General features: G+C 43.3%; 1 protein-coding gene across 1 annotated transcript in view; it reads left to right on the top strand.

Annotated features, from left to right (window-relative positions):
* Positions 1 to 26,863, top strand: part of MUC19 (mucin 19, oligomeric) — a 763,086-nt gene that overhangs the window by 148,665 nt on the left and 587,558 nt on the right. The window contains exons 9-10 of the mRNA XM_077264813.1: positions 13,443 to 13,481; positions 14,530 to 14,758. Of these exons, the coding sequence (XP_077120928.1) occupies positions 13,448 to 13,481; positions 14,530 to 14,758 (263 nt within the window). The 5' untranslated portion in view covers positions 13,443 to 13,447. The remainder of the gene's footprint in view (positions 1 to 13,442; positions 13,482 to 14,529; positions 14,759 to 26,863) is intronic.

Genomic DNA, 26,863 nt, shown 5'->3' with positions numbered 1-26,863 from the left:
ACGCCGATCAATCTGAATGGCCATAGCCATAGACTCATTCAGACCTGTAGGCGCAGGGAACCCCACCATAATATCCTTAATGGCCTCAGAAAGACCATTTCTGAAGTTTGCAGCCAGGGCGCACTCATTCCACTGAGTAAGCACCGACCATTTCCGAAATTTCTGACAATATATTTCCGCTTCATCATGCCCCTGAGAGAGGGCTAATAAAGCCTTTTCAGCCTGAATCTCTAGGTTAGGTTCCTCATAGAGCAATCCCAATGCCAGAAAAAACGCATCCACACTGAGCAATGCAGGATCCCCTGGTGCCAATGCAAATGCCCAATTCTGAGGGTCGCCCCGTAGGAACGATATAACAATCTTGACCTGTTGAGCAGGGTCTCCAGAGGAGCGAGATTTCAAAGAGAGAAACAATTTACAATTGTTCCTGAAATTCAGGAAGGTAGATCTATCTCCAGAAAAAAACTCTGGAATAGGAATTCTAGGTTCAGACATGGGAGTGTGAACAACGAAATCCTGTATGTTTTGAACCTTTGCCGCGAGATTACTCAGGCTGGAAGCCAAACTCTGGACATCCATGATAAACAGCTAAGATCAGAGCCATTCAAGGGTTAAGAGGAGGTAAGAAGCAGCTAGACAGCAATTAAGGGCTAGGCAGCAAAACTCTGAAGGAAAAAAAAAAAAAAATTTTCCTTGAACACTTCTTATTCTCCTGCTTCAGCCCAAACAATTAACACATTGTGGGCCGGCTATACTGTCGTGAATCCCCAATGGCTAGGGATAGCACAGGATGAGCAAAGTATAATAAATATCGGACGAGCTCTAGGGTGATGGAACCTGGGCTGACCGCTGCCCTACGCCTGACAAATGCAACTAGAGATAGCCAGGGAGCGTGCCTACATTGGTTCTAGACGCCACGCACCAGCCTAAGAGCTAACTAGTACTGCAGAGAAAACAAAGACCTCACTTGCCTCCAGAGGAATTAACCCCAAAGATATAGTTGCCCCCCACATGTATTGACGGTGAAATGAGAGGAAGGCACACACATAGAGATGATGTATATAGCTTTAGCAAATAGAGGCCCGCTGAAAACTAGAAAGCAGAATGACACAAAAGGGGCCTGAGCGGTCAGCAAAAAACCCTAATCAAAAAAACCATCCTGAGATTACAAGAACCCATGTGCAAACTCATGGCACATGGGGAGAACCTCAGTCCACTAGAGCAACCAGCTAACCAAGAGACATTCTAAGCAAGCTGGACAAAAAACCAAACAACTGAAAATCAGCACTTAGCTTATCCTGAAAGATCTGGGAGCAGGTAGGCAGGAACCAAACAGAGCACATCTGAACACATTGATAGCCGGCAAGGGAAATGACAGAGAGGCCAGGTAAAATAGGAAACACCCAGCCTCTGATGGACAGATGGAAACCAAAGGCCGCAACCCACCAAAGTCACCCAGTACCAGCAGTAACCACCAGAGGGAGCCCGCAAACAGAATCCACAACACGCAGGATCCCCTGGTGTCAATGAAAATGCCCAATTTTGAGGGTCACCTCGCAGCAAAGAAATCACAATCTTAACCTGCTGAACAGGATCTCCAGAGGAGTGAGGTCTGAGAGAAAGGAATAATTTACAATTACATTTGAAATTCAGAAACCGAGATCTATCTCCGGAAAATACCTCTGGTGTAGGAATCTTAGGTTCAGAAATAGGAGTACATATAACATAATCTTGTAAATTCTGAACCTTCGTAGCAAGATTATTTAAACCTGCAGCCAAACTCTGAGAGTCCATCCTTAAACCGGAGAGATCAGAGCCATTCAAGGATTAGAAGGAGAGAAAGGCAAGGCTGTAAATAGAGCAGAAATACAACTGAGCCAACTAAGTAGCAAACATGTGAGGAAAAAAAAAAAAAAAAATCTACAGACTTCTTTTACTCTCCTTTCTTCTGCCAATTACTTTAACAGTGGCCGGTCATACTGTCATGATTCCCCAATGGCATGGGAACATCAGAAACACAAAATAACAGACTAGCCCTCGGGTGATGGAAACTCAAGCTGACCGTGACCTAAATCTACCACACAACTAACAGTAGCCAGGAAGCATTCCTACGGCTGCCTAGATGCCATGCGCCAGCCGGAGAACTAACTACGCCTGGAAGAGGAAGGAACAGACCTGGCTTACCTCTAGTGAAATTCCCCAAAGATGATAGTAGCCCCCACATATATTAACGGTGAGTTCAGAGGAAAAGACATACACAGTATGAAGGTAGATTTAGCAAAGCGAGGTCCACTTACTAGATAGAGGAAGGATACAAAAGAGGACTTCACGGTCAGCTGAAAAACCCTTTCAAAAACCCATCCTGAAATTACTTTAAGACTCCTGTGTCAACTCATGACATAGGAGTGGCAATTTCAGTCCACAAGAGCTTCCAGTAACAGGAAATGACAAACTGTAAACTGGCCAAAAAATACAAAACAAAAAGGACAAGAGTCCACTTAGCTGATCAGCAGACTGGTAGCAGGAACATGCAACTGAAAGACTCAGGTTACAATGATGACCGGCAAGGAAGTGACTGGAGAGCAAGGCTAAATAGGGAACTCCCAAAACTGATGGAAGCAGGTGAGCTGAGGCAGAAAAGAACACACAAGTCTCCAGCACCACCAGCCACCACTAGGGGAGCCCAAAAAGCGGATCACAACAGCCCTGGTTGCTCTGTGATGAGACCTTGTGCCTTTTTCTCGAGGAAGTTTTCGCCTGCTGAGCGGAATTATGATGTTGGCAATCGGGAGTTGTTGGCCATGAAGTGGGCATTTGAGGAGTGGCGTCATTGGCTCGAGGGTGCTAAGCATCGTGTGGTGGTCTTGACTGATCACAAAAATTTGATGTATCTCGAGTCTGCTAAACGCCTGAATCCTAGACAGGCCCGCTGGTCATTGTTTTTCTCCCGTTTTGACTGTGGTCTCGTATTTACCAGGTTCAAAGAATGTGAAGGCTGATGCTCTTTCAAGGAGCTTTGTGCCTGACTCTCCGGGAGTCGCAGAACCAGTTGGTATTCTTAAAGAGGGAGTTATCTTGTCAGCCATTTCTCCGGATTTGCGACGTGTGTTGCAGAGATTTCAGGCTGGTAGACCTGACTCTTGTCCACCTGACAGACTGTTTGTTCCTGATAAGTGGACCAGCAGAGTCATTTCCAAGGTTCATTCCTCGGTGTTGGCAGGGCATCCGGGAATTTTTGGCACCAGAGATCTGGTGGCTAGGTCCTTTTGGTGGCCTTCCTTGTCACGGGATGTGCGGTCGTTTGTGCAGTCCTGTGGGACTTGTGCTCGAGCTAAGCCTTGCTGTTCGCATGCCAGCGGGTTGCTCTTGCCCTTGCCTGTCCCGAAGAGGCCTTGGACACACATTTCCATGGATTTCATTTCAGATCTCCCGGTGTCTCAGGGCATGTCTGTCATCTGGGTGGTATGTGATCGCTTTTCTAAGATGGTCCATTTGGTACCTTTGCCTAAGCTGCCTTCCTCTTCCGATCTGGTTCCTGTGTTCTTTCAGAATGTGGTTCGTTTACACGGCATTCCTGAGAATATTGTGTCTGACAGAGGATCCCAGTTTGTTTCCAGGTTCTGGCGATCCTTTTGTGCTAGGATGGGCATTGAGTTGTCGTTTTCGTCTGCCTTTCATCCTCAGACTAATGGACAAACGGAACGAACTAATCAGACTCTGGAGGCTTATTTGAGGTGTTTTGTTTCTGCGGATCAGGATGATTGGGTGACCTTCTTGCCGTTGGCTGAGTTTGCCCTTAATAATCGGGCTAGTTCCGCTACATTGGTTTCGCCATTTTTCTGCAACTCTGGTTTCCATCCTCGTTTTTCCTCGGGACATGTGGAGCCTTCTGACTGTCCTGGGGTAGATTCTGTGGTGGATAGGTTGCAGCAGATCTGGAATCATGTGGTGGACAACTTAAAGTTGTCACAAGAGAAGGCTCAGCGTTTTGCCAACCGCCGCAGCGGTGTGGGTCCCCGACTTCGTGTTGGGGATTTGGTATGGCTGTCTTCTCGATTTGTTCCTATGAAGGTCTCCTCTCCTAAATTTAAGCCTCGCTTCATCGGTCCTTACAAGATATTGGAAATCCTTAATCCTGTGTCCTTTCGCTTGGATCTTCCTGTGTCGTTTGCCATTCACAACGTGTTCCATAGGTCTTTGTTGCGGCGGTACGTTGTACCTGTGGTTCCTTCTGTTGAGCCTCCTGCTCCGGTGTTGGTTGAGGGCGAGTTGGAGTACGTGGTGGAGAAGATCTTGGATTCTCGTCTCTCCAGGCGGAGGCTTCAGTATCAAGTGGAAGGGCTATGGTCAGGAGGATAATTCCTGGGTGGTTGCCTCTGATGTGCATGCGGCCGATTTAGTTCGTGCCTTTCACGCTGCTCATCCTGATCGCCCTGGTGGTCTTGGTGAGGGTTCGGTGACCCCTCCTTAAGGGGGGGTACTGTTGTGAATTAGACTTTTTGGCTCCCTCTTGTGGTCACTAGTGGTATGACTCTGGGATTGTTTTTTTTCTGTTTGGCACTCACCTGGGTCGTTAGTCCAGGGGTGTCACTATATTAACTTCCTGGATCCTTAGTCCAGTGCCTGGCATCGTTGTAATCAGATCCTTCTGTTGCTCCTGTCTGCTGGTCCTGGCTCTTGCAAAATTAAGCTAAGTCTTGCTTCTTTGTTTTTTGAGTTACTTGCTTTGCTACTATTTTTGTCCAGCTTGTACTAAATGTGATTTCTGACCTTGCTGGAAGCTCTAGGGGGCTGGTGTTCTCCCCCCGGCCGTTAGACGGTTCGGGGGTTCTTGAATATCCAGCGTGGATATTTTAATAGGGTTTTTGCTGACCATATAAGTCATCTTACTATATTCTGCTATTAGCTAGTGGGCCTCTCTTTGCTAAATACCTAGCTCATTCTTATGTTTGTCTTTTCCTCTTACCTCACCGTTATTATTTGTTGGGGGCTTGTATCCAACTTTTGGGGTCTTTTCTCTGGAGGCAAGAAAGGTCTTTCTTTTCCCTTCTAGGGTTAGTTAGTTCTCCGGCTGGCGCGAGACGTCTAGAACCAACGTAGGCACGTTCCCCGGCTACTTCTATTTGTGGTGCTAGGATTAGATATATGGTCAGCCCAGTTACCACTGCCCTATGAGCTGGTTTTTTGTGTTTGCAGACTTGGTATTGATTCCTGAGACCCTCTGCCATTGGGGTCATAACACCGTGGGCGATTGCACCGCCATGTATGTTGTGGTTGCCAGGCCTTTCAGCTCCCTTGGCCTTTTGGCTCTGCTTGCCCGTGTTACCACATACAGGTGGAGCTCTTCAGGCCTTCTGCTGTGCACACTTGCAAAAACCACCCTCTGTTTCAGGTTTTTTTTTTACAAGGAACCTGTGGTCATAGGCCACATGGAAAACCCTGCTGGGAAGAAAATGGACTGCCCCACTACCAACCTGTAGTCCCTTTCAAAAATAAAAGCCCAGAGCATTTTTTGTTAAATCTGCCTTGGACAAATAGCTTGCCCAAGACGAACACTTAATTTTATTCTGCATTGCAATCACAGCTATGCCTGTGACTGCAATGCACTGCCAAGACCTCAATATGCCTCTGTGTGCATCCTGAGGGAGACACCCAGTGACCCATGCATGTGACACTGGTCACTGCCTCACACCTTGTAGTTTGTCAGGCCTCTCAATGTGCCCCATTAAAGAGGGTCATGAGAAAGTGGAGTGCAGTGATGCCCAAACATTTGAGCACACACGACCAGGAGAAAGCCACTTTGGGGAAGGTCAATTTATGTCTGAAGAGGTGGAGGATAATCATGACGCAGAGTGGCTATGAGGTCAGCCTAAAATCACAGCTCAGAAGGAGGATCAGATTAAGGTATTGGAAAATGACGTGGCTGTAGAGGAGGTCACTGATCCAAACTGGAACTCTGGCACGCCTAACGAGCACAGCAGTGCAGATAGGGATAGATCCTTAGCACAAAAACAGGCAAGAAGAGGTAGTGGTTTGACCAGAGGGAGAACTCGGTCAACTGTTCCACAGACTTCCCCTCACTTGGCTAGATAACCTGCAAAGGGTGTCTTTGTTCCCCTGTATGGCAGTTTTTTCTGAAATTCCTTCAGACAAAACAATTATAATTTGCATCATCTGCCAAACCAAGCTAAAACAGGCAAGAGCACTGCCAACCTGAGCACCACCAGCATGCAAAAGTACATGGCAGCCAAGCACACCAGCAGGTGAGCGGAGCACCTGAGTTCAAAATCTTTGTCTGATTGGTGAAACCATTGCCCCTTCCCCTGTGTTACGGCCTTTCAAATCTGCTGTCCATGAAGCAGTCGCTGGTGCCTCCTACCCACAAACTGCAGTTACACAACAGACAGCAACCACGTCTTTGTTGTTCCAGTGCAGCGTTCATTTATCCCTGCCCCAGACGCTTAACAGAAAGCAGAAATATCCACCCACCCACAGGCAAAAACTTTAAACACTCACATTGGCAGATTGGTAGCCCTGGAAATGTTGCCGTTTCGACTGGGAACTGAGTCTTTCCGTGACCCCTTTGTGGTGGCAGCACCACGGTACTCGATTCCTATCTGACACCATTTCTCACGTTGTGCCATCAATGTGTTACATAAGCAATCACGTGTAACACAATATCACAGGTAAGGACTACTTTACCACAGACATGGAGACAAGTTCTTGTGGACAGGGACATTACATTTCCCTTATGGCACACTGGCTGAACCCTGTGGAGTTTGGGACAGAGTCAGAGGCTGCGACATCACACATATTACCCACACAAAGAATAGTGGTTCCAACTTCCATCAGGGTTTCAGTCTCCTCATATTACAGTTCCTGTCTCTCCTCCTCCTCACTGAAAGTAGCCTCCTCATCACTCCCCAGCTCGGAGGTCTGCAGCACTGCCTTGGCAAAGCAGCATCACGCTCAGCTGAAGCTCATCTGTTTCGGTAATGAAGCTCATGATGCAGCCAAGCTTTTGAAGGTGACAAAAGAACAGACTTTCCAACCAACCATCCAGGTTTTCCCCGCTGAACCTCCAACAAGGTCTAGTTGTGTGTGATAATAGGTGTAACTTGGTGGCGGTTTTAGGCTGTGTGCACACGTAGCAGATTTTTGCGTTTCTTTCGCGGTTTTTCGCTATAAAAACGCTATAAAACCATGAAAAAAACGCTCACATTAAGCATCCTATTTAATAGAATGCAAACCGCATTTTTTGTGCACATGCTGCGTTGTTTTCCTGAGCAGAAACGCTTTCCAGAAAAAAACGCAGCATGTTCATTAAATTTGCGGAATCGTGGGTGTTCCGCACACCTAGGAATGCATTGATCTGCTTACTTCCCGCTTGGGGCTATGCCCACCAGGCGGGAAGTAGGCAGATCATGTGCGGTTGGTACCCAGGGTGGAGGAGAGGAGACTCTCCTCCACGGACTGGGCACCATATAAATGTTAAAAAAAGAGTTAAAATAAAAAATCGTGATATACTCACCTTCTGATGGCCCCGGAGTCTTCCCGCCTCTCAGCAGTGCACGTGGCCGCTTCCGTTCCTATAGATGCTTTGTGTGAAGGACCTGCGATGATGACCGTGATGTCATCGAAGGTCCTGCACACAAAGCGTCTATAGGAACAGAAGCTGCTGAGGAGATCGAGGGCCATCAGAAGGTGAGAATAACCATTTTTTTTATTTTTTTCATTATTTTTAACATTCTATCTTTTACTATTGATGCTGCATAGGCTGTATCAATAGTAAAAAGTTGGTCACACTTGTCAAACACTATGTTTGACAAGTGTGACCAACCTGTCAATCAGTTTTCCAAGCGATGCTACAGATCGCTTGGAAAATGCTAGCATTCTGCAAGCTAATTATGCTTGCAAAACGCTAGTGTTAAGCGGGAATATGCATGCCAATTCTGCATGCGATATTCCCGCGGCAGGAGTTGCAGAATTGCCGCGGAAATTTCCGCGGCAATTCTGCAACATGTGCACTTAGCCTTAAAGCTTGGCAAAGCTGGTAAACACATTCCATGCATGTCCCACATGCAGAACTTCATTGTACAGCATTTTTTAAAAACATACCCTGACTTGCCTGTGCAAATTTGTGAAAGTCATTGAAGGCTTTCGCCAGATTAGCTGTGCTGCAGCAGCGCATTAATTTGCCTTGTCACGAATATTTGTGCCCTGCCCACAAGCTATAATTCAAACTTTAATAATAATAATAATAATAATAAAACTAAATCATAATAACATAATAATTTTATTTCTATAGCGCCAACATATTCCGCAGCACTTTACATTTTAGAGGGTACATGTACAGACAATAAAAGACATTGCAAAATAACAATAATAACATAAACAACAGATACCAAGAGGAAAGAGGGCCCTGCTCTCAAGCTTACAAATTATGAAAAAATAGGGAAGCCATGAAAGGTGAATGGTAACAATTTTTTTCATTGTTCTGACCAGCCATAATGTAATAAATCGGGTGTTCATGTAATGCTGCATGAACGTGTTGCCAACCAGTATGTGTAAAAGTACAGACACAGAAGGCTATTAAATGCGTAAAGCCTGTGAGAACAAGATACAAGGATCCTGGTTATGAAGAAAATTTTGAATGGGCAACACAGGGATAGTTAGATAAATGTGTTGAGGCAGTAGGTGGTTCACATGTTGACAACGCTTATTGAGCAGCAGATGGCAGTGTCTGAATTCCAGCTTATTAATGCCCATCAGAGTAACACTCAGCCCCCACACATAACAACTGCCATTTGGGTATGGATCGATGACATTTCTGAGGTTCTTCAAAACTTTGAGTACTGCACCAAGATGGTGTGCGCTGATGATGCTATTGTCAGCATAACCATCCCACTGCTCTGTCTATTAAAATGTTTGCTGCAGAACCTCAAAGAGGAGGAGGATAAGGAGGAACAGGAGTTTTTGGTCTGCGCTTTGTGGGGACTCCCAATCCCGGCTTCATGCTTGTCCAGCATGGATGGCCTGAAGAGGAGGATGAGGAGAGGATGGCTAGTGTTCTTCCTGGTGAGGACACTGAATGTTTGACTCTTTGTAGTCTGCCACACATGGCAGAGTTCATGTCCAGATGCCTTTCCCAAGACCCTTGCATGAAATACATTTTGTCCATCATGAAATACTGGATGTGCACCATTCTTGACCCACAGTACAAGGAGAAATTGCTTCTCTCATATCTGAGGCAGATGGGACATTTTCAGTGCATGCATGCCAGGGGGCCTTTGTGGAAGACTTGCTAAAAAGATTATGCTCAGAAAACGCTGCTGGCAGAGGTACTGGCTCTTTTCACTCATAAGGATTACAGGGGAGGGTGACAAACACCAGGTGCACCTCAGAGGGGGGAAGAAATGTCCACCAACTGGGCCATTTTTATGAGACTGTCATATCAGCAAGGGCTATCTGTGGGTGTAACTATGATGAGGAGGGAGAAGTTGACCAAGATGGTGAAGGACTACTTACATTACCATACCAGTGTCCTTCCTTATTCTTCTGTGCCCTTTAACTATTGGTTGTCCAAGTTCCACATTTGGCCCAACCTCTCCTTCTACACCTTGGAGGTTCTGCCATGCCCTGCTGCAAGTGTGTTGTCTGAGCGGGTTTTTAGTTAAGCTGGTGCAATCGTAACGGATAGGTGCACACACCTGTCAACAGAAAATGCAGACAGGATGACTCTTCTAAAATTGAATAAGAGCTGGAATTAGTGTGACTTTGTAACCCCTATGGATGACAGCAACGTAATGTAAAAGCAGCCCAAACATTTTTTGGGGAAAGTTGTCTTAACATTCATCCCTTACCATCCACACCCATTTTGTTCATGAATTCACCACCTCCTCCTGCTTCTGCAGCAGGTACTTAGTGGTCATGTATGTAAACTTCATGTGGCTAATGTTTTGTACTTGGTGAATACTTGGCACATTGTGCAATGGTGAAACTCGTACTCCCTATTGGTTGTCTTGCTGACACACTTCAACAGTGGAATAATGAAGATTATTACCCCTGCTAAATTGTCATGTAAGATTATCTTTATTCAGAATGCGCCAGTTGCATAACTGCTAGACAAAGAAACACTATTTTTTTTAAACAAATATTCTGTGGGGGGGATTTTTTTAACCCCTTCCAGCCATCAGACGGAATAGTAAGTCCAATGGCAGATCCCCTGCTTGGATGCGGGCTCCAGCAGTGAGAATAGATAGAATAGAAATATACATATAGAATATATATAAATATATATATACATGTCAGTAACACATATATACAGTATATATTTTATTTAATTGGTTCAAAAAAATTTGGAAATTTGTCAGAAAAATGTTTGCTTTCTTTTCTGAAATCCAGTTTTTGTTTATAGGGATATGGGGCTGTGGGATAGCTTATTTTTTTCACCCTGAGCTAACCTTTTTATTGATACCATTTTGGGTAGATACAATGTTTTAATTGCCTTTTATTGCATTTTATTGCAATGTTGTGGATGCCAAAAAAAACAAATTCTGACTTTTTGAATTTTTATTTAATTACGCAGTGTACCAATTGGTTTATTTTCTATTTTGGTAGATTATACATTTCTGAGCGCAGTGGTACTTCACCAACCGTTACACCGATGCCTCTACCGTGTGCCAGTCATTACACTGGCTACCCATCCACTCCAGAATCCAGTACAAAACTACTATCCTCATCCACAAAGCACTCCATGGCTCAGCACTACCCTACATCTCCTCTCTGGTCTCAGTCTACCACCCTACCCGTGCCCTCCGCTCCGCTGATGACCTCAGGTTAGCATACTCAATAATCAGAACCTCCCATTCCCGTCTCCAAGACTTTACACGTGCTGCGCCGATTCTTTGGAATGCACTACCTAGGTTAATACGATTAATCCCCAATCCCCACAGTTTTAAGCGTGCCCTAAAAACGCATCTGTTCAGGCTGGCCTACCGCCTCAACGCATTAACCTAACTATCCCTGTGTGGCCTAAAAAAAAAAATAAATTAAATAAATAAATAAATAAATTAAAAAAAAAAAAAAACATAATGAGGTTCCTCGCATCATGTTCTCATACACTCTATGCAGTCAATAGCCTCTGTGTCTGTACTGCTACATACTTAGGCTGTTAACTGGTTCATGCAGCTTTACATGAACACCCGAGCCTTACACTATGGCTGATCCAAATAACTAAAGCAATTGTTACCATCCACCACTTGTGTCTCCCCTTTTCCTCATAGTTTGTAAGCTTGCGAGCAGGGCCCTCATTCCTCCTGGTATCTGTTTTGAACTGTGATTTCTGTTATGCTGTAATGTCTATTGTCTGTACAAGTCCCCTCTATAAGTTGTAAAGCACTGCGGAATATGTTGGCGCTATATAAATAAAATTATTATTATTTATTATGTTTTATTTTTTAACTGTTTTATTCTCAATGAGGCAAAAGGGGGGTGATTTAAACTTTTTTATAGTTTTTTCCATATTTTTAAAGCTTTTTTTTTTTTTTTTTTACTTCTCTTTGTATTTAATAGTCCCCTTAGAGGAATTAACATTTCAATCATCCGATCGCTTGTGCTATACATAGCAGTGCATCATCATGCATAGCAGAAACCATGATGTCCTATTGACATCCTGGTTGATGACTGGCATTCACAGGAGGATTGCAATTACAGGCACAGGGGTCATCAGCAGAGCTACGGCTGTCATGACAACCCATTAGTGCCTCGCGATCATGTTATGGGTGCCCCGATGGAAGCGTGGAATGACCTGCTCCCTACCAGCTTGTGTCCAATCCCGGAGTCCACTGCAAAGGACTTATACGAACATTCCGCCTGCGAACTGGATGATAAATATTTGAATTTATTTTGTAAATTGGCAAATAAAGATGTTTAAGTTGAACTTACTTGGGCCACTGCCTCCTTACCATACGGATATGAAAATCCGCTTCCTTACAATGTGTATTGGGAGGACTTTATATTTTTTTTTGATCAAGCAAGACACAGTTGTTTAATCTGAGTAAAAGAAACATGTCAACTTTTTAAATAACGTCAAATTTATATTCCTAAAATAGTGCATATGGAACACTGAGTAATACACTTAAAAGGATTAATTTCTCTTTTTCTCCATGCAATTTATACAACAGCAGCTCAATGTAAGAAGTTTGTGTTTTTAAATGTATACATATCACCCCTTAAAGGATGCCCCTCTTGGTTTGACTTGTCCTACTCTTAATATTGGAACAGTCTTGCTGAAATTCTAGTGCTCCTGGTTGATGGAGTTGGGGGGAAAGGACGGTTTACTTCCAAGCACAAGCTAACAATGAGTCACGCCTCTTAAATGCTACAGTCAGAGATTGATTATAGTAAGATTTAAGTGGTTAAGCAACAGCCATCAGCGCTCCCTACTGTTTCAGTGGTCTATTAGGTGCATTTTGCTCTGCCATACATGTACATTGGATATTAGGAAGGGGTTAAAATAGTTTTGGTTGGAAATTAATGCTTCTAAAACCCAAATTCGAAGCAGAGAATTTGGCTCAAACCCCTTAGAGACACAGATGAATTGAGTTCCTGCTGTATCAAGGGTATGTTCAAGCATGGCAGAGTTGTGAAAGAAAATTCTGTGACTGTTTTTCACTGTTTTGTATAAGTTCAGGTGTACATATTGTGGTAGATCGGCTCTCTCGGCTGTGCATGGAGGAACACTGTCTTTTGAAGAACTTCCTTTGGTTTATTATAGCTAGCATAATCCAAGGAGTAGTAAAACAAATACAGCCCTCTGGGTAAAAACAGCAAAACAAAAAAAAAAATGGCAGCACAAAGCACAGTCCTTCTGAGAGTGGGGTTCCTCCTGCTCATCGCTAGCTGAACACACACAGTTCAGGTTGGTTCCAGCACAACCGCTTATCTGGAGTGTTTCCTTTCCAGACACCGAACAACTACTTCCTCTAAAGTCCAACTATTTAAGCCCCAGACCACACCCTGGGGTTGAGATAAGGTGGACATCCTTCCACCCACTCTATGGATGTCCATGTAAAACTCATTCCATTCTGCAAATTGGCTGTTAACCCCTCACCACACTTAATGTGCTGGAAGAAAATCGCTGAGTTTTATATCACTGACGACATTAAGAGCAGCACTTTACCAGTGACTTTGTCACAATATACATTTTTTTGTTGCAAAAATCTCTGCCATCAATTTGCCATTCGCCATAGAGCGATAGTAACATTATATCCAATATGGTCTATTTTTATTCTATAGCAAAGAACCAAAGTTGGCCAGCAATGTATGTACATATTCTTGTCTCTTCCTATTAAGCATAGTATTTTATTAGCTGTAACAATAAGTAAACCTTTTTTTAAGGGGACATCTAAAATGTTTCTTTTTTTTTAACATTTTAATAGTAATCATGGAATCACCACCAGAAGAGCGAGAAATGTCTGGTAACTATATTACACATGCTGTATTTAATTACGTAGATTATTGCATTGATTATAGATTTTTGCATTCATTACTAACAAATGTGTCACAATTATGGACAAACACAATCAAAACTAAAAAAACACCAACAATTGTGTTGTTCATGTCTTTTACTGTGCACGAAATGCAGAGACAAAAAACAAGTGAATTCTTGAATTCAATGAACTGTAGATGCCTTTTAGCAGCAATCATTTTCACCAAACACTTACAATAGAAATTAGTACATTTTGCACATTTAGACGGTGCTTTGGACCATTGCTCCTAGCAAATGTGTTTCAGTTCATTAATATTTCTGGAATTCCTTGAATACGCAACCCTTCAACTAATGCCAGAGTAATTCAATATGGGTATGGTCAAGACTTTGTCTTTGAAATTCCAAAACAATTTTTTTAAAAAAATTATTTCGTTGATTTACGGTACTTGTGACATTTGGATCATTGCCTTCTTGCAGCACTCAGTGTCTCCTCAATTTGAGTTTATGACCTGCTGCTCTTTGATACGCATTTGGATGTGTTGTTTTCTCATTGATCTCGTGGCTTCCAGGCCCAAGTAAGGGGTGGGGGAGACCAGTCCTAAACCATGAATCTCCCTCCAGCATGCTATGTATAGTTGGGATGAGGCTTCGGTGTAGGTGGGAAGTTATTTTTTTAATTTATCTAAACATATTTTGGAGCATTTTTGGTAAAACGTTTCACTTTTGTTTAATCTGTCCATTAGAATATTTTCTCAGAAGTCTTACAGAACATAAATTTGTTGCAATGCTTTCTTTGGACAGCAATGTTTTCTTTTATATAGTCATTTCATTAACACCATTCTTATTCTGTGTTTTTGTAATAGTTATTTGCAGTTTGAATAGTTTACAGATTTTTTTTGCTGTTACCCTTAATTTTTTTCAGACAATATTTGATAATTGCTGCAAAAATATAGATACTGTATATTCAAAAGACTCACTTTTTGCCAACTTGTTTAGCCTTTATTTTGACAAATAGTAATTGTACCCTTCCTTTACAGGCCTCTGTGGTACATGGGGAAAAGGAGGTTATAAAACATTACTTGGCCAAGTATTTTATGCTAAATGCTCAAGCACTGTAGCTTTATGCTATCACCATATTGAAGAAGCTCCTGAATTCAGTGTCCAAGCAAAGCGCAGTAGTGATGGATCACTAGAAAATATTCATGTGAAATTTGACAGCATTGAAATTGAAGTCAGTGCTATTGGTATCAACGTTAACAGTGAACTGTGAGTAGAAATACTATTCTAAACATCACAAATCTTATCATATTTCTTAAAACAGTCACCTTTCTTTAAATAACTACATAATGACTGCTTGTTAAATAGGATCTTTCACTTTTTTGTATATGTTAAACTGGTCACATTGTGATAAAGTAGCTGAAGATCTGAATAAAACAGTTTTTTTTTAAATAGTGTTTATCATCTTTGTTGTAGATTTGCTCTATAACCAGTGGGGCAATAGCAGAGACTCTTCACTGTTGGTGTATACTTTTTCCCCTTCATTATGTTGCCTAATCATAAGGAGAATGCGTCAAGCAGCTGGGGAAAAAGAACACCCCAAAGAAGTTCAGAACGGCCTTTCTCTGTGTGATATGGTAAGACTGTATAACCATGTTACACTGATCTCACTGCTTGCTGCTTGCACCTACTGTGATTACAATTGCAGGGGGAGGAAAGCATTGCTGTGAGTCGATCATTACATATATCAATATGCATCTATACCAAACACACAGCTCTGCTTGCCTCTTAGCACTTGAAATCACAGATGATGCAGAGTAGGGTATGTAATGACACCCTGTTCTGCTCTCCTCACCAAGTCACAGAGAAATCGCTGTGAATAGAAGTCCTGGGTCAAGAGTAGAGCAGTGTGTGGGATGGCTGCAGAGTGATGTATGTGATATGCTGCAGCTCTCATCTCACATCACTGTCAATATGGGCGGAGGAGAGCAGAGTGGTGTGTCATTACATACACAGCTCTGTACTACCTGAGATTTAAAGTGTCAGGAGTAGAGCAGTGCTGCGTGTCTGGGATAGATGCAGAGGAGTGTGTGTGACACACAGCTCTGCTCTCCTATCCATCACACTTGTAATCACAGTAGGTGCCGGCAGTGTGACTTGATTGGACATATCAGTCTTACCATATCGCATAGAAAAAGCCTGTACTAAGGTTCTCAGGGGTGTTTACTTTTTTTCTCTGCTTGACACTGTTCTTATGATTGGGCAGTGTCATAACAGGTGAAAAGTAAATACCCGCAGGGAAGAATCTCTACTAAAACCCCCTTCATTACATTCCGAATTAGCGTATAAACTTTACAAGTTAATATTTCCGCAACAAAGATGAGAGACAATAAAATAAGGCCAGTTTAGCATGTAAAAAATGGTGACATGACCTCTTTAACTAGCATAATATTGCTATCTTAGTGAATGGCCAAGATGGCTAATTGCCACTGTACAACTTTTTAACTTTTATGTGTTTAATGGATTAGATGACTCTTAAATATTTAATTGGGCTGCAGAATATAAAGGTATCACTAAATAACAGCACGCAAAAACTTTAGGAAGTTGCATGCAAGCATGGAGGTAGAAAACCAGTGTAGATCAAAAAGATGCAGTGTTGAATTGGTTGCATGATGGACATCATCTTCTGACTTATCCTATTGATATATAATAGAGTCTGTCACATTCCCCATTTGGTGTTCATCATTACAACTCGAAGAATAGCCCAACAATAGATCTTTTTCTTGCCATCAAATATAATGGAATTTGTGAAAGAGGCTTTGACAGAGCTTCTAATTATAAAGTGGAAATGTTTACCTATTTTTGCTTGTTACACTGAATTCACAAATGCAGTTTATTTAGCAAATATCCAGTTTTAATGCTGTTTTCTGCGCCAATGTCAAAAGTGGTAATGAATATAAAAATGAAAAAAAAATGGAAATCATCTAAAAAAAAGTATAAATGTGCAGTACTGTGCAAAACTATTAGGCAAGTGTGTTTAAAATGCTTTATAATAGAAATGCTTTTAAAAATACAAGTGCTAAGGAGTACAAGGGGTGTGAATGTATCGGTATAAAATATGTATTTTGCTATGATCATTTCAATTATTAAAATTATTATTCCTGATGTTATATCTATTAGTATATTGTTATTGTAGATCAGGGAGGAAAATAATTATACCCCAGACCGATATCCCCAATATATTATCATCCAGTCAGTATTGTATGATAGTCTCTTGTTAGGGGAATCACAATAAGACGGGCGATGAGGAGCAGACATAAGATAGACTGGAATGTACTATTAAATAGCTGTATTATCTATCTATCTTTTAAATCAGTACACTGATTATATTAGAAATTATTATAATACACATAGCCAAATCAGTTCTCATGCTTCGCACTGACGAGGGCCAACAGCCCGAAACACCGTGTCTGCGAATTGAGATACTGATTTGGCTTTTATCCTAAGTCATATTGAACGGCTCGTTAAAGGGTTGATTGTGACTTGTAGGATCGCTACTACCAACAGGTGGCGCCATAGAGTTAAGTCCTCTTTTTCTCAGAAGAGGCAATTTGCATATTTAAATTCCCAGAGGAGCATTGCACGGCGAATAAGCCTCGTTACCTTGACAAGCCAGCTGGTATGTCACTCTCCATAAGGAGAAACATTACCCCTTAGACCCCAGTCCAGAGCCTCTCACCTAGCCAAATCAGTTCTCATGCTTCGCACTGACGAGGGCCAACAGCCCGAAACACCGTGTCTGCGAATTGAGATACTGATTTGGCTTTTATCCTAAGTCATATTGCATGACTCATTAAAGGGTTGATTGTGACTTGTAGGATTGCTACTACCAACAGGTGGTGCTATAGAGTTAAGTCCTCTTTTTCTCAGAAGAGGCAATTTGCATATAATATACAGTAACTCATCACTTGAAAGAACATTATATGGTTCTATAGGAGCATTAATATCATACATATACAGTAAATGCAATTTTATCAACACGACCCTTATTTCAGGTGTCGGTTGTCTCCCTATACTAATGTCAAGATTGATGACCCAATGTGTGTTTTTCCCTGGTTTCCTGGCTTCTTCCAGGGATATAACACTGGGAAATAATTTTTAACATAACTTATTTGAACATCATTTCTAACATAATTTTTGTTGAGTTTGACTTTTTAACTGATTTAGACTTAAATAGGCATGCTGATTTCAAAACTGCGGTTAGTTTTTTTTATCACATCAGGTTTTTCTCTACAACTTATCTAAATGCAAATACTCTAGGCTAGAACGAGGGTAACACTAGTGCTATCCTATTCACTGTGAGTGAACACCCTCGAGAGCTGTGTAGGGATGGGCGAACCCAAACTGTAAAGTTCAGGACCGTACCGAACACATAGTGTTTGGTCACACGGTTTGGTCATTCTAGAATGCTGTAGATAAGCCCCCGATGTATCCTAAAAGATGAGAAAAAGAGGTTAGATTATACTCACCCAGGGGCGGTCCCGGTCCGGTCCGATGGGTGTCGCGGTCTGGTCTCATCAGATGACGTCCTCTTCTTGTCTTCACATTGCGGTTCCAGCATAGGTGTACTTTGTCTGCCCTGTTGAGCGCAGAGCAAAGTACTGCAGTGCGCAGGTGATGGGCCTCTCTGACCTTTCCTGTCTTAGCAGTAGATACTGCAAACTCCCACAGAGTGCGCTGCCACACAGATCTCCTCTATCTGGATGACTGATGAAGGTCAGGTATTGACCGAAATGTCTCATTTATGTCTGGAAATTCTTCACTCAGTAAATAAGTTCTTCAACACACCTATACAAGTGCCAAGTATTTCTACATCACAGCTGACGGATTTGGTTATCCTACTTGAGCACCACCAGAATTCCATAAGTGCCGTGTTTTCTTAATTACCTGTGAACTCGTAATGACTTGGAGAATCATAATGGCAGGTCAGTTTTAGCATTTAGTGAACATGGTAAAAAAAAAAACAACTGTGGAATTGCACTTTTCTTGCAATTTCATTGCACTTGGAATTTTTTTCCCATTTTCTAGTACACGATATGTTAAAACCAATGGTGTCATTCAAAAGTACAACTTGTCCTCCAAAAAAACAAGAACTCACATGGCCATATTGACCAAAAAATAAAAAAACGTTATGGCTCTGGGAAGAAGGGGAGGAAAAAGCAGAAATTCAAAAACTGAAATACCCCTGGTTGATAAGGGGTTAAAGCATACAACTTCTTCATCAGGACAAGCACAGCAGCGCAGAACAACCCATTTGCTCCTTCTTTTATGCATATTTTCTACCTATACATTCATACTCCTCCTGCTTTCCTTTTCACTAAAAGTAATTTCAATATAAATTTGGAGCCAATGAGATACCTTCAAGAACTATATATTGGTTTCCAGTACCATCTCTATGCTGATGACACCCAATTATACACCTCTTCTCCTGTTATCACGCTGACCTTTTTAGAAAACACCAGTGATTGTCTTACCGCTGTCTCTAACATCATGTCCTCCCTCTATCTGAAACTGAACCTGTCAAAAACTGAACTCCTCGTGTTCTCTCCCTCTACTAACCTACCTTTGCCTGACATTGCCATCTCCGTTTGCGGTTCCACCATTACTCCAAAGCAACATGCCCGCTGCCTTGGGGTCATCCTTGATTCCGAGCTTTCATTCACCCCCCACATCCGATCACTGGCTCGCTCTTCCTATCTGCATCTCAAAAACATTTCTAGAATTCGCCCTTTTCTTACTTTCGACTCTGCAAAAACTCTTACTGTCTCACTTATTCATTCTCGTCTGGACTATTGTAACTCTCTACTAATCGGCCTCCCTCTTACCAAACTCTACCCGCTCCAATCTGTCCTGAATGCTGCAGCCAGGATCATATTCCTCACCAACCGTTACACCGATGCCTCTACCCTGTGCCAGTCATTACATTGACTACCCATACACTCCAGAATCGAGTACAAAACTACTACCCTCATCCACAAAGCACTCCATGGCTCAGCACCACCCTACATCTCCTCTCTGGTCTCAGTCTACCACCCTACCCATGCCCTCCGCTCCGCTAATGACCTCAGGTTAGCATCCTCAATAATCAGAACCTCCCATTCCCGTCTCCAAGACTTTACACGTGCTGCACCGATTCTTTGGAATGCACTACCTAGGTTAAGAAGAGCGAGCCAGTGATCGGATGTGGGGGGTGAATGAAAGCTCGGAATCAAGGATGACCCCAAGGCAGCAAGCATGTTACTTTGGAGTAATGGTGGAACCGCACACAGAGATGGCAATGTCAGGCAAAGGTAGGTTAGTAGAGGGAGAGAACACGAGGAGTTCAGTTTTTGACAGGTTCAGTTTCAGATAGAGGGAGGACATGATGTTAGAGACAGCGGTAAGACAATCACTGGTGTTTTCTAAGAAGCTCGGCGTGAAAGCAGGAGAAGAGGTGTATAATTGGGTGTCGTCAGCATAGAGATGGTACTGGAAACCAAATCTACTGATTGTTTGTCCAATAGGGGCAGTATACAAAGAGAAGAGGAGGGGGCCTAGGACTGATCCTTGAGGAACCCCAACAGTAAGGGAAAGGTGAGAGGAGGAGGAACCAGCAAAACATACAGTGAAGGATCGGTCAAAGAGATAGGAGGAGAACCAAGAGAGAACGGTGTCCTTGAGGCCGATGGAGCGGAGCATAGTGAGGAGGAGCTGATGATCCACAGTGTCGAATGCTGCGGAGAGATCCAAGAGAATTAGCATGGAGTAGTGACCATTAGATTTAGCTGTTAGTAGGTCATTAGAGACTTTAGTGAGGGCAGTTTCAGTAGAGTGTAAAGAGCAGTAGCCAGATTGAAGAGGGTCGAGAAGAGAGTTATCTGAGAGATAGCGGGTAAGACGGGAGTGGACCAGGCGTTTGAGGAGTTTAGAGATGAAGGGAAGATTAGAGACAGGTCTATAATTAGCGGCACAATTTTGGTCGAGGGAGGGTTTTTTAAGTAATGGATGTATGATTGCAGTGTGTTTTGTCTCTCTTTTCCCCTTAACCTCTGGGTGGTTCAGGACTCAGGTGTAGATATGGATATTCAAGGTCTGTCCTCTTGTGTGGATCATCTCACTGCAAGGGTACAAAGCATTCAAGATTATGTAGTTCAGAATCCGATGTTAGAACCTAGAATTCCAATTCCTGATTTGTTTTCTGGGGATAGATCTAAGTTTCTGAATTTCAAAAATAATTGTAAACTGTTTCTTGCTTTGAAACCCCGCTCCTCTGGTGACCCCATTCAGCAAGTAAAAATTATTATTTCTTTGTTGCGTGGTGACCCTCAAGACTGGGCATTCTCCCTTGCGCCAGGAGATCCTGAATTGCTTAATGTAGATGCGTTTTTTCTGGCGCTTGGATTGCTTTATGACAAACCGAATTCAGTGGATCAGGCAGAGAAAATCTTGCTAGCTTTGTGTCAGGGTCAGGATGAAGCGGAGATATATTGTCAGAAGTTTAGAAAATGGTCTGTGCTTACTCAGTGGAATGAGTGTGCCCTGGCAGCAATTTTTAGAAAGGGTCTTTCTGAAGTTGTCCTAAGTGCACCAAGCGCTTCGCTAGGTCTGTCACCATTGGTACTGTACAGCCTAAATTTCTTTTGTCTGTTACTCTGATTTGCTCTTTGTCATCCTACTCGGTTATGGCATTTGTGGATTCAGTCGCTGCCCTGAATTTGATGGACTTGGAGTTTGCCAGGCGCTGTGTTTTTTTCTTGGAGCCTTTGCAGTATCCTATTCCATTAAGGGGAATTGATGCCACGCCGTTGGCCAAGAATAAACCTCAGTACTGGACTCAGTTGACCATGTGCATGGCTCCTGCACATCAGGAAGATATTCGCTTTTTGGTGTTGCATAATTTGCATGATGTGGTCGTGTTGGGTTTGCCATGGCTACAGGTTCATAATCCAGTATTGGATTGGAAATCAATGTCTGTGTCTAGTTGGGGTTGTCAAGGGGTACATGGCGATGTTCCGTTGGTGTCAATTTCTGCTTCCACTCCCTCTGAAGACCCTGAGTTTCTGTCGGATTACCAGGACGTATTTGATGAGCCCAAATCCAGTGTCCTACCCCCTCATAGGGATTGTGATTGTGCTATAAATTTGATTCCTGGTAGTAAGTTTCCTAAGGGCCGACTTTTTAATTTATCTGTGCCAGAGCACGCCGCTATGCGGAGTTATATAAAGGAGTCCTTGGAGAAAGGGCATATTCACCCGACTTCATCACCGTTGGAAGCAGGGTTCTTTTTTGTGGCCAAGAAGGATGGTTCTCTGAGACCCTGTATAGATTACCGCCTTCTCAATAAAATCACGGTCAAATTTCAGTACCCTTTGCCTCTGCTGTCTGATTTGTTTGCTCGGATTAAGGGGGCTAGTTGGTTCACCAAGATAGATCTTCGAGGGGCGTATAACCTTGTGCGTATTAAACAGGGCGATGAATGGAAAACAGCATTTAATACGCCCGAGGGCCATTTTGAGTACCTGGTAATGCCATTCGGGCTTTCAAATGCTCCATCTGTGTTTCAGTCCTTTATGCATGACATCTTCCGAAAGTATCTGGATAGATTCATGATTGTATATTTGGATGATATTTTGGTCTTTTCGGATGACTGGGAGTCTCATGTGAAACAGGTCAGAATGGTATTCCAGGTCCTTCGTGCTAAAGTTTGTGAAGGGGTCTAAATGTCTCTTCGGAGTTCAGAAGGTTTCCTTTTTGGGCTTCATTTTTTCCCCTTCTACTATCCCTTTTTCCCCTTCTACTATCGAGATAGATCCTGTTAAAGTTCAGGCCATTTATGATTGGACTCAACCTACATCTGTGAAGAGCCTCCAGAAATTCCTGGGCTTTGCTAATTTTTACCGTCGCTTCATCGCTAATTTTTCTAGTGTGGTTAAACCTTTGACTGATTTGACAAAGAAAGGTGCTGATGTGGTGAATTGGTCCTCTGCGGCCGTTGAGGCTTTTCAGGAGCTGAAACGTCGTTTTTCTTCGACCCCTGTGTTGCGTCAGCCAGATGTTTCGCTCCCTTTTCAGGTCGAGGTTGATGCTTCTGAGATTGGAGCAGGGGCTGTTTTGTCTCAAAGAAGTTCTGATGGCTCTGTGATGAAGCCATGTGCCTTCTTTTCTAGAAAGTTTTTGCCTGCTGAGCGTAATTATGATGTTGGCAATCGGGAGCTGCTAGCTATGAAGTGGGCATTCGAGGAGTGGCGACATTGGCTTGAGGGAGCCAAGCACCGCGTGGTGGTCTTGACGGATCACAAAAATCTGACTTATCTCGAGTCTGCCAAGCGGTTGAATCCTAGACAGGCTCGATGGTCGCTGTTTTTCTCCCGGTTTGATTTTGTGGTCTCATACCTTCCAGGTTCTAAGAATGTGAAGGCGGATGCCCTTTCTAGGAGTTTTGTGCCTGATTCTCTGGGAGTCCCTGAGCCGGCTGGTATTCTCAAAGAGGGGGTAATTCTGTCTGCCATCTCCCCTGATTTGCGGCGGGTGCTGCAGGAGTTTCAGGCTGATAGACCTGACCGTTGTCCAGCGGATAAATTGTTTGTCCCTGATAGATGGACTAGCAGAGTTATTTCTGAGGTTCATTGCTCGGTGTTGGCTGGTCATGCTGGGATTTTTGGTACCAGAGATTTGGTGGCTAGGTCCTTTGGTGGCCTTCCTTGTCAGGGGATGTGCGTTCTTTTGTGCAGTCCTGTGGGACTTGTGCTCGGGCTAAGCCCTGCTGTTCTCGTGCCAGTGGTTTGCTTTTGCCCTTGCCAGTCCCGAAAAGGCCTTGGACGCATGTTTCCATGGATTTTATTTCAGATCTTCCTGTCTCTCAAAGGATGTCTGTCATCTGGGTGGTTTGTGATCGCTTTTCTAAGATGGTCCATTTGGTACCCTTGCCTAAATTACATTCTTCCTCTGATTTGGTGCCATTATTTTTTCAACATGTGGTTTGTTTGCATGGCATTCCGGAGAGCATTGTGTCGGACAGAGGTTCCCAGTTTGTCTCTAGGTTTTGGCGGTCCTTTTGTGCTAAGATGGGCATTGATTTGTCTTTTTCTTCGGCTTTCCATCCTCAAAGAAATGGCCAAACCGAACGAACCAACCAGACTTTGGAAACCTATCTGAGATGCTTTGTTTCTGCTGATCAGGATGATTGGGTGACCTTCTTGCCATTGGCTGAGTTCACCTTTAATAATCGGGCTAGTTCGGCTACTTTGGTTTCGCCTTTTTTTTGCAATTCTGGTTTTCATCCTCGTTTTTCTTCGGGGCAGGTTGAGCCTTCTGACTGTCCTGGTGTGGATTCTGTGGTGGACAGGTTGCAGCAAATTTGGACTCACGTAGTGGACAATCTGACGTTGTCCCAGGAGAAGGCTCAACGTTTCTCTAACCGCCTTCGTTGTGTTGGTCCCCGACTTCGTGTTGGGGATTTGGTTTGGTTGTCTTCTCGTTATGTTCCTATGAAGGTTTCTTCTCCTAAGTTTAAGCCTCGTTTCATTGGTCCTTATAAGATTTCTGAAATTCTCAACCCTGTGTCATTTCATTTGGTCCTTCCAGCTTCTTTTGCCATCCATAATGTGTTCCATAGGTCGTTGTTGCGGAGGTACGTGGCGCCTATGGTTCCCTCCGTTGATCCTCCTGCTCCGGTGTTGGTTGAGGGGGAGTTGGAGTATGTGGTGGAAAAAATTTTGGATTCTCGTATTTCGAGACGGAAGCTTCAGTACCTGGTTAAGTGGAAGGGCTATGGTCAGGAGGATAATTCCTGGGTTGTTGCCTCCGATGTCCATGCTGCCGATTTAGTTCGTGCCTTTCATTTGGCTCGTCCTGATCGGCCTGGGGGCCCTGGTGAGGGTTCGGTGACCCCTCCTCAAGGGGGGGTACTGTTGTGAATTCCGTTCTCGGACTCCCTCCTGTGGTCATGAATGATACTTTGGTTAGTTCTGCTCTTGGACTCCCTCTGGTGGCTTCGAGCGGAACTGCTGGTCACTGAGGTTGGCTTTATCAGCTGCTCTCGTTTATTGCTATGCTGCTTCCCTATTTAACTCCACTCAGATTGTTACTTCATGCCAGCTGTCATTGTTTCAGTATTGGTTCAGATCTCTCTTGGACTTCTCTGAGGACCTGTCTACTCCAGCAGAAGCTAAGTCTTATCTAGTTCATTTGTTGTTACTGCTAATTTCTAGTCCAGCTTGCTATCATGATATTCCCTTGCTAGCTGGAAGCTCTGGGGTGCAGAGTGGCACCTCCACACCGTGAGTCGGTGTGGGGAGTCTTTTTGCTTACTCTGCGTGGTTTTTTGTAGTCTTTTGTGCTGACCGCATAGTTCCCTTTTCTATCCTCTGACTATTTAGTGAAATCTGGCCTCCTTTGCTAAAACCTGTTTCATTCCTGTGTTTGTGACTTTCCTCTTAACTCACAGTCAATATATGTGGGGGTCTGCCTTTACCTTTGGGGAATTTCTCTGAGGCAAGGTAAGGCTTCTATTTCTATCTTTAGGTGTAGTTAGCTCTTAGGCTGTGAAGAGGCGTCTAGGGAGAGTTAGGTACACTCCACGGCTATTTCTAGGGTCTGTGATAGGAGTAGGGTTTGCGGTCAGCAGAGTTCCCACTTACCCAGAGCTAGTCCCGATTTTGAATTTACTCATCAGGTCATTCCGGGTGCTCCTAACCACCAGGTCCATAACAGTTTAAAGTTATTGGACAGCGAGGTGATGAGGGTGTTGAAATAGGTTTGTTTGGAGAGGTGAAGGGCAGAGTTGTATGTTTTTAGCATGAACTTATAATGGATGAAATCTTCGGGTAGATTAGATTTTCTCCACAGACTTTCGGCGCACCTGGAGCACCGCTGCAGGAAGCGTGTTTGCAGCGTGTGCCACGGTTGTCTCCGTCTGTGTCGAGTTGTTCTATGTATAGGAGGTGCAGCTTCATCCAGGGCACTTTGCAGGGTTTCATTGTAATGCTTCAGAGCAGAATCAGGACATGAGATGGAGAAGATTGGGGCCAATGAGGACTGCAAGTTCTTCATAAGTTTCTGGGTGTTAATGGCCTGTATGTTTCTATAAGTTTGGAAAGTGGGGGTGACCTGAGCGGCATGGCAGTTCTTGATAGAGAATGAAAGAAGGTTGTGGTCAGAGAGCGGGAGAGGGGAGTTTGTGAAATCATCCAGTGAGCAAAGCCGGGAGAATACCAAGTCAAGGGAGTTTCCATCTTCATGCGTTGGAGAGTTAGTATGCTGCGAGAGGCTGAAAGAGGAGGTTAGAGATAAAAGGTGAGAAGCAGATGGGGAGAGGGGAGAAGCAATGGGGATGTTGAAATCACCCATGATGAGGGTGGGGGTGTCACAGGAGAGAAAGTGTGGAAGCCAGGTGGCAAAGTGATCCAGGAATTGATGAGAGGGGCCGGGAGGACGATACACCACCGCCACTCGCATGGAGATGGGGACGTAGAGTCTGACAGCATATATATATATAAATATATATATAAATGTACACAAATATTAAGAATACATAAGATATGTCATTTTATGTATGAATATGTATTATTGACCCAGCTACTGCTGACAGCCTCATGAGGGTCAGAATTTGGCCAAATGACACGTCATAAAAAGGCGTAAAGTTCAATTTCCTGATTTAGCCCTTTGGGTGCCAGGCTGTCAAGGGAGAAGATCCATTTATATTCAATTCTTGACATGGTTTTGATGTAGTGGCCACCCCTTGGGTTCTTTGGTACGGTTTGGATACCGTAAAAGGAGATACCCTCAAATGATTTATTGTGTTTCTCATAGAAGTGTCGGGATAAGGGATGACCTTTGAAACCCAAGGGGTAATGATTACTCATTTAGTAAGGGCTCTCTTATTCATTTATTCATCTATTTTTCATTTTATTGTTCGTTTTTGTAGACAGCGCAGGTGAATACCACTTTTTTTTTTATTTCTCCAATTGTTAACCATCACATGAACATAAATAACAGCTTGAACTGGAAGCAGAGCTTGATTGTGGAAGTGTGAAGTACTGTATGTATTAAAGGTATTTTTGAGTCAGCAAGGCTCAGCTGCGAATGCTGGTGGTAAGGTACAAGGCATATATTTATATTTAGTGCGTAATATTTTCATGGGTACTATTAATTTATTAAATAAAAATTAAAACAACTGTTACTCTTTAAATTGGTGTTTAGGCATTATGATTGATTTGCATGCAGTTAATTAGCTTTTAAATATAGTAGGGAAAAGTAAACATTACGAGTAGTGTTGAGCATTCCGATACCGCAAGTATCGGGTATCGGCCGATATTTGCTGTATCGGAATTCCGA

The sequence above is a fragment of the Ranitomeya variabilis genome, chromosome 5, assembly GCF_051348905.1.
Source record: "Ranitomeya variabilis isolate aRanVar5 chromosome 5, aRanVar5.hap1, whole genome shotgun sequence".
In the NCBI taxonomy this organism is placed as follows: domain Eukaryota; kingdom Metazoa; phylum Chordata; class Amphibia; order Anura; family Dendrobatidae; genus Ranitomeya; species Ranitomeya variabilis.
The sequence above is the reverse complement of the archived record's forward strand: the minus strand, read 5'-3'. Positions and strand labels throughout refer to the sequence as shown.